Source organism: Chenopodium album, chromosome 5 (assembly GCF_948465745.1).
Source record: "Chenopodium album chromosome 5, dcCheAlbu1.1, whole genome shotgun sequence".
Taxonomy (NCBI): domain Eukaryota; kingdom Viridiplantae; phylum Streptophyta; class Magnoliopsida; order Caryophyllales; family Amaranthaceae; genus Chenopodium; species Chenopodium album.
Window position 1 is genome coordinate 19,559,234 of NC_137838.1, and position 8,757 is coordinate 19,567,990.

General features: G+C 34.2%; 1 protein-coding gene across 2 annotated transcripts; it reads left to right on the plus strand.

The window, feature by feature from the left end:
- The first annotated feature begins 263 nt into the window (after nt 1-263).
- LOC145630564 (protein trichome birefringence-like 10) lies at nt 264-6,699 on the plus strand. Of its 2 annotated transcripts, XM_081682805.1 has the most exons (5): nt 264-1,063; nt 3,367-3,756; nt 5,372-5,530; nt 5,967-6,075; nt 6,153-6,699. In XM_081682805.1, the coding sequence occupies exons 1-5, from the start codon at nt 585-587 to the stop codon at nt 6,264-6,266; spliced, it is 1,251 nt and encodes a 416-aa protein (XP_081538931.1). In that variant the 5' UTR covers nt 264-584; the 3' UTR covers nt 6,267-6,699. The 2 variants fall into 2 exon arrangements, with proteins under 2 accessions (XP_081538931.1, XP_081538930.1); XM_081682804.1 differs by having other exon boundaries at nt 266-1,063; nt 5,967-6,699.
- Nucleotides 6,700-8,757: the final 2,058 nt, after the last annotated feature.

The following is an 8,757-nucleotide window of genomic DNA, read 5'->3' on the forward strand; positions in this document are numbered from 1 at the left end:
AACACACTATTAACCAAAAAAAAAACTCCCCAAATCATATAAAAAGAGCAAATGAGATCATAAAATAAGATCATGGGGAGAATTAGGGCCTATTAAAAAAAGTCACATAGATCATTTTTTTTGAGGGAAGTCACATAGATCATCTTAAAATAATTAAGAAAATTTTTCCAAAAAAAAAAAATAATTAAGAATTTTTTTTAAAATAACGACCGACGAAGTCCCTTTGTTGAAAGTTGAAACAAAAACTCAAACAATCACACAATTTCCATTCATTCCACTCACAAACCCCAAAACTAATCATTTCGTAACCAAACACTCATCTCCCTCCCACTCCTTTTAAAAAACCCCAAAAACAGCAAGTTCAGTAACCGCCATGAATACTACTTTGCTTTGCTAATACCCATGTCTCTTTATTTTCTCTTTCTTAACTCCCATACTAATACTCTATTCTACCTTCCTTCTTAATCCTTCTCCACTACTTTTATTTCCCCATTTTTTCTTATTTTCCTTCATTTAAACTCCATTAATGCAGCTTTCTTCCAATAACCCACATTCCAAAATCACCTTATTTCACCCTTTTAAGAATGTCCAATATTCAATCTCAAGAACAAATTAACACCCACCAAATTAATCACCCAAATTACATGGACAATTTATCAAAAAAGTTGAAACGTTTCGGATTCTTTGAGCCTTCATTAAGCATTACTGGGTTCTTATTTGTAACAGTGGGTGTTATTATATGTTGTTACTATTACTTAGATTACAGAGTTTTTGGAAGAGGGTTGAATTTTCCATTTAAATCACAGAGGTTTCAATGGCTACAATATGATGAATTTGCTGGTGTTTCTGCTTCGAATATTAAGAAAAGGGTTGAGTTTTTAAGTGAAAAGGGTGATGAATGTGACGTGTTTGATGGTGATTGGGTGTGGGATGAAAGTTATCCATTGTATGAATCAAAAAATTGTGAGTTTATGGATTTTGGGTTTAGGTGTTCTGAGAGTGGTCGACCTGATAATTTTTATACCAAGTGGCGATGGCAGCCTAAACTTTGCAATTTACCAAGGTATATCTTTTTGTTCCTGTTTTTTTTGGGTTGTGTTTAACTTTATGTTTGCTGCTTTTTAATGGTTGGTTTCGAAATGTGTTGCGTGCTTATCATTTGTATAATATCTCGTGTCATCGTGTGCAACGGGTGTATTGTATATTACTGTATAAGTTTAGTCCTTATACTAGTAAATTTGCAAGGAAAAAATGGGGAGAGTTTATGTGACTTAAGGGTGATTATATGTATCAATGTGTGTTGTGTGCAATATACTCGTATGCACATTTTTGTTCCTGTTTTTTTGGGTTGTGTTTTAACTGTATATTTGCTGCTTTTTAATGGTTGGTTTCGAAATGTGTTGCGTGATTATCATTTTTATGATATCTCGTGTGCAATGGGTGTATTGTATGTTGTTGTATAAGTTTAGTCCCTATAAATTTAGGGGAAAAAAACGGGGAGAGTGGATGTGAGTATGTGACTTAGAGGTGACTGTGTGTGTTGTGTACAATGTACTCATTGTATACACATTTTTTTTTTCATTTCTGTATTTCGAGACATTTGGTATAAAATGTTGCACTTTAACAATGGTGACTTTTAAGTAATTTGAGGTGACCAAGCATAATACACTCATTACTCACATACAACTTTTTATGTTGTTTTTTTGTCGATTAAATGAAAATGTTGTGTTTGATTTAAGATTAATTTGAGTTTTAAAGTTGAGAACCATGAGGGAAAACGATGAACTACGAAATTCAATTCTGTTTTAGTTGGATTAACTTTCCTTTAGTTTTGTTATTATCTTTAAGTTGGTCCATAAACAACCACCAATAATATAGGAAATGCTTAAATTGCCTAATGTGGGTCAGTTGGTGTATTTTGCTGGGATCAAAAAATGTGTACTCTCTTCTTTTTATGTGTTTTTTTACTAATACGATTTGATCTCGCCAACTACCATAATGGCTCCTTATTAATGTCTTTGTTTCTTATTGTGTTGCTTTGTTGTTTGTAGGATATATACTTCTATTTATATGGCAAGTTTATAGTGATTGATTTTTGATTTTTTGCTAGTAGTTTCCTTGTAGTTGGATTTACTTGAATTAGAAGTGTATGCAATAAAGAGTTTTGTTTTTTTTACCATAGATGGCACATAGGCCTTGGTCTTGACCGTTAGGCTAAGACATTGTTGGTTAAAAGTTGGTAAAATGTCAAGTAATTATAAAGCTGTACATTGAAATGGATTATGGATTAAATTTAACATTGTCAATAATTTTCATCACTTAATTTGAAGAGCATTTTGGTTTTTGGTTGTTATTGAATTTTATTTGTATTTTTTAGGTCTTAGCATCTCATTGTTATTCCTTTTGTTCGAAAATAATTCTTCCGTACTTTTGGTATGCCCCTAAATGATCTCTCAATATAAAAAAAAGGCGTCATCCTCCCTAGTGCACTTAGGCTACTTAACTTTCATCCCTCACAGTTTTGACACTTGCTCTAACTTTTTTTTTCGTTCATGAGCCACATTTATTTTTCTTTTTAAACTACATAATGCCCTTGCTATTTTCCTTTAAATTCATGTTAAAGCGTAGCAAGAATATGAATTGAGGAAGTAAGATGTACTATTAATGTGAGGGGTTATTTTTCTGTATGTAATTTGATTATTAGACATTTAGATGGTGTTTATTACTAAATTAAGTAGTGTTCACTATACTTGAATTTCACTCTTCTTTTATGAATCTATTAGCTCAAACCTTTAGTCTGTTATCTAAACTTATTTGAATATACTACCTCCGTTAATAGTTATCTGCAACTTTGGAATATTTTATATCTCACAAATAATACCCCAAAGTTGCAGATAACCATTAACGGAGGTAGTACTAATCCTGAACTTATAGCATATGAACATTTTAGAATTTAGACTTGAAGTTGACGTATTTAACATGTTAATCTTGAACTTATTCTATCATAAACTTATTAAACCCAAAATAAATGAAAATAAAGTTGTGGGGTGGGGGTGGCGGGGGAAATAGTTGACCTTATGTACATTCTTTAGTCCATTAGATCATTTGAACTTATTAGTGCTGAATAAATTTTATCAAATTTATTAATCCTTAACTCATATTATTTGAACTAATTAGAGCTAAAATAAGTGAAAATAAGATGAGTAGACCAAAGCCTCAATTATCTTATTCTGCATTGAACTGAACTTTATCAGTGGTGATTAATTTTCAGATTTCTAGTGCTTTCATATTTCTAATATCCTTTTGGTTGTTGTATACGGAATTGAATTCTGATCAATGACTTTTTTGGCTTATCACCATTATCAGATTTGATGCAATATTGATGTTGGAAAAACTAAGGAACAAACGCGTTGTATTTGTGGGAGACTCAATTGGAAGGAACCAATGGGAATCGCTTCTTTGTATGCTTGCTTCTGCAGTTTCTGATCAGAAATCAATATATGAAGTGAATGGAAATCCTATAACAAAGCACAAAGGCTTTTTGATTTTCAAGCTTGAAGACTATAATTGCACAGTTGAGTATTATCGGTCTCCATTTCTCGTATTGCAGGGACGCCCCCCTACAGGAGCGCCAGAAAAGGTCAGGTCCACTTTAAAATTAGATCAAATGGACTGGAATGCTGGGAGGTGGAAGGGTGCTGATGTTCTTGTCTTCAATACAGGACATTGGTGGAACTATGAGAAGACTATTAGAGGGTAATTTTACAACTCATGATTACTATTAGATATCTTACCTTGCGTTTGAGTTTTGCTTTGCTAGTCTTATGTCTGGTCTGCCTGTCTAGCTTCGCAATTGCCCATTTTCGTTTCTTTTCCTTTCTTTACATTTGGCAACTATATTTATGTTACTGAATTCTAGTTTACACTTCTCCTGCATCACATGGCCTTAAAATGCATCAACTGGAATAGGTAAAGTAATATTTCAGCACCAAAAATCCAAAAGCTAGAACAAGTACTCCTATTTCTGGAACTGAATGTCTCATTGTCTTATATCCTCATATTCTTTTTAATAATAGTAGTGTCCTAATTATTTCATTTTGAAATAGGAATTTTCAAATTATCAAATCAAAATCGATGTGACTATTAAATTTGAACTGATAATAGTATGTCAAGATGATTTCATAAAGATTTCAGCTGTTCTAATCCATCCTCTAACTTATATTTTGTCTGCTGCTACCCTGCACCGTCTCATGACGTCTTTTGTATCTTCCCCCTGATACCCCCCCTCCCTACCCCTTCCCAATTTATACTTTATAATCACCTTTCTTTCACATTTGATTTTTTTAATTTTTTATATTTATTTTTATTTTTATTATTATTACTTATGAAAATCAAGCAGTTCGATGAGCCTGCTTAAAATTCTTTGTTTATCTTAAAGTTTTATAGGAATAAAATGTCAGTGAATCTTTCTGAATTGCTAGTATAGTTTAGTAATCTCTGTATTCCAGAACCACTGTTTGCCATAAGTATCGCTTTAATTTCTATTCATTTCCTCAGTCCTTAGTTCCTTACCTTAATTTTATTTTTCCTCCCTATACTCTTTATTACTTTTCCTTTGACACTGTTAACCAAACTCAAACCAGTAAATTAGTATTTGACATCGGCTTCATGCAAACAGCCGAAAACAATGTATCTTGTTTTCTTCGGTAAAATTGTTTATTATTCAAAAGGATTTCTGGGGAGCCACCTCTATATATGGGCATGATAATCCAATAAAAAATTTTGTCAAAGAATGAACAGAATCTATATCTGATTTATAATATTAACGATTTAATGTGTTGTTCAGACCACATGCATTGCTTTTTTGGAATATTTGGCGCCACGTTGTGTTTGTGCCTCTGCTAGTCATAGACTGATGGCATTGAGCTGCTTTCTAACGGCATTGTAATTCCTAGTACTATGGTCGGCAAGGGGTTTGTCGGTTTCACAAATTGGACGCTTGCTTAATTAGGATGAACTAGTGAGTTCATGTATATATCTTGGTCCAATTTTGTTATATAGCTCAATCAGAATATTTAGGAAGATGTGAATAGCTACTTAATTATTAGTGTATCTGAATAAGTTGCTTCACCCTATGTAGCAATTTTGAAAGTTTTGAACTATGTGAAAATGGAATCATTTATTTCCGTGCAGCAAGCTGAAGGAAAGCAATTAATTTATTGTATTATGGGATATATTTTTTCATTTTTAACCTTTTTTTTTTTATTTTCCTGCTATACTTGTGAAGCTCTCAAGATTAGTAGATTACATATTTTCTGTAATTCCTTATTATGCAAGAGCTGACCGTAGGAAATGTATTTTTGTCGGGCAGGGGTTGCTACTTCCAAATTGGGGTAGAGGTAAATATGAATATTACAGAAGATGACGCATACCGCAGATCTTTGGAGACTGTTCTTGACTGGATAGAGAGAGAGGTAGATACAAGTAAGACACAGGTCTTCTTTCGCACCTATGCTCCTGTACATTTCAGGTTTGTTATTTTCTGTTCGATCTTCTTCGGCCATTATATTATTATGCCACTTAAACTGTAGCTAAACAAGCTCTAACTTTGGGGATATAAGTTCTTTCACAAAAAGATTTATGTGTGATCCACTCCTTCCATTGTATCCTCTACCTCTTGAGTACCTTTAGATGAACATGTAAAGCTTAAAGTTGATTCTTATAATTGAAGCATTATTATTGGTTCAATTAACTCAGTATCTTCATGTTAAAGAAAGGCATTTTATCTTTTTGTGATCTTTTTGCTTAGGATATGGACCATATGGTGTATCCTTTACTCCCAAATACTTCACAAAATCATAAGTACTCGTGTCATTATAATAATACCCTGACCTTGCCCATGTTACCTTAATACTGCACAAGTCAATCACTATACTTATGATGTTGATGACATTTGTGGCTGGCAGAGGTGGTGATTGGAGAAGTGGCGGAAGCTGTCACATGGAAAACCTCCCAGAGCTCGGGGAGTCTTTGGTCTCATCTCAAACATGGTCAAAACTCAACATAGCTGCAGAAGTATTGACTTCTCACAGTAACAATCCGAAACTTGGGGACATAAGCATGTTGAACATTACAGCTATGTCTTCTAGAAGAAAGGATGGTCACTTGTCGTTGTACTACCTGGGTCCTGGTGCTGGTCCAGCATCAATCCATCGGCAGGATTGCAGTCATTGGTGCCTGCCTGGGGTTCCCGACTCTTGGAATGAACTACTTTTTGCTTTGCTAATTAGACGTAGTGTCTCTAAGACATCAAATTCGACTTCTCAAACACAGGCCGTTTGAAATGTGATTGGTTTGTGCAGAATTTGATAGTAAAAATTACAGCTAACATAATGCATATTGTGTTGGAGGTTCTTTGCAGGAAATTACAATCAGTGAGTGGTAGATGCAAAGAAGACTTGTCATTTTAAAGGGTAATCTGATTTGTGAATATATGGTTAATTATACAGAACGAAGGAAACAACTCATCTTCTATTTCTTTTTTTTTTTGGATTTGGAGGAGAGCAAAAGGTGCTTCCATTTGCAAATGCAATTTATATATAGCATAATTTTATGTAATATTTATAGGAATTTCCTCCCAATTCCAAAGTTCCAAGTCTAAATAAATATTTTTTGTTAGTCTTTGTTATTTTTATATTATTTTTTAAAGGGTTTGTTTGGCCAAGCTTATATAAAACAAATGGTATTCATAAATGTGATTAATTTTATTTTTTTTTTGAAAGAAATAAATGTGATTATTCTAGAAATTGTTTCTAGTGGGAAAATTTTGAATTTTAACACCACTAAAAAACACAAAATGGTTTTTAACACTACCAAAAAGAAAAACCTTTTATTTTAACACCACCAAAAAGGTCAAAATTTTGCTTTTACCACCACTTGACAAACTTTAGGATGAAATTCGTTAAGTGGGGCTACAATGCCACATGCCTTCATATAGTTGGCTAAAAAAATAAAAGAAAACTAAAAAAACAGAAAAAAAAAATTAAAACCCCAGCCACCCAACCACCACCATAGCCCACAGGAACTCTTTCCCCTACCTGACCAACGCAGCCCAAACCCCTGGTCCCACCTTCGGCGAAACCCCTCCCTAGACCGACACTGAAAACCTCCCCTCGACCCTATTCCACAACCCTAGGTTGATCGACACACTTACAACCCAACCAAAACGATCGGCTTCTCCCTAAAAGCGATCGCGGAGTTGGCCATGGCCACTATCGGCCGACTCCATGGCCGCTTTTAGGGTCAAAATCGACCACTTAGCCCCAAAACCGGTCGTTTTCGACCGTTGGTGGCCGATTTCAGAACCTTTTTGGGGTAAGACGACCATTTTGGGATTACATTGGGTGTCGGTCTGGCTGTGAGAGGTGGTTCCCAGTGCACGTAGGTAATAAGGTTGGGGTGGGGGCAGCGCAAGTAGCGTGGGAAGAGATTTTTGGTGGTAGTGGGTCGGTGGTGGTCAGGTGTTGGTGGTGGTGGTTGGGTGGCTGTATTAGTTTTAGGAGTTTTTTCTAAAAAAAAATTCTCTTTTTCAACCAATAAAGTTGTGACACGTATACTTTATGGGGCCCACTTAACGGATTTCATCCAAAGATCTGTTAAGTGGTGGTAATATCCAATTTTGTGATTTTTTGTGGTGTTATTTTTTTTTTATTATTATTATTTTTTTTTGTAGTGTTAAAAACCATTTTTGTGTTTTTTTTTGTGGTGTTAAAATTCAAAATTTTCATCATTTATTAAAAAAAGAAATATATTAAACAAATTGTGTTCATAAATGCGATTTTCTAGAAACTATTTCTAGTGAATCATTAATTGAAAAACAAATTGTGATAAATTTTTAAGATATGGAATGGGCTTAGGTAACCCGAATTAGGAGGAGGAGAGTTTAATTCACAATTAAATGACTAAATAACGCTTAGGAGATTTCATATTAAAACCAATTGGTAGTAGAAGGAGTAACTCTTCTACCTTATGAAATGGAACAATCTCTCTTATTTCTGATAGTGAAGGATAGCTCGAGTGGTTAGAGTTATCCTCCCAATTCTAGGAGATCTTAAGATTGATTTTCATTACCCACTCTTGTGGCTCTCTAAGCAAAAAAAAAAAAAAAAAAAAAAAAAAAAAAACCAATCTTTCTCCAATATAGGACACTCACAAGTGAAATACAATGGATTTTAACACTCCCCTTCACTTGTGAGTGTCCTTAGAATTAGAGCACACTAGAAGAGTAGAAGATACAATGTAATCCTCATTGGGGATGAACATTTCATGGAGGCCCCTTAACCAGTGGTACAGAGCACACCAAATGGCTCATTGTTTATTGATCAAGGTTTTTAGATAATTAGAATCAAAAGTTAGCCTCTCTCCTCCTTTCTCTTTCCAAAACCCTAGCCTCCATTGTTGAATTTTGAAGGGAATTCCATTGATTTTAATCGGTGGAAAGCCCCAATCCTTGTTTCTTTATTGTTTTTTTAGGTTTATAATAATGCTTTCTCCTTTAGGGAGGAACTTTTCTCCCTCGAAAGAAAGGGTTTTCGATCTCCTTTAAAAAACAAGCTAAGGGTTTTTCGACCTCCTTCGAAAGACAAGGTTTATCTCCTCTTTTTGAGGGAGAAATTTCTTAGTTTTGAATCCATGGTAGCAGATCTAATGGATTGTCGTGAAATTATTTCGTTGGTGAAAAAGTTATCAAGTTTTCGA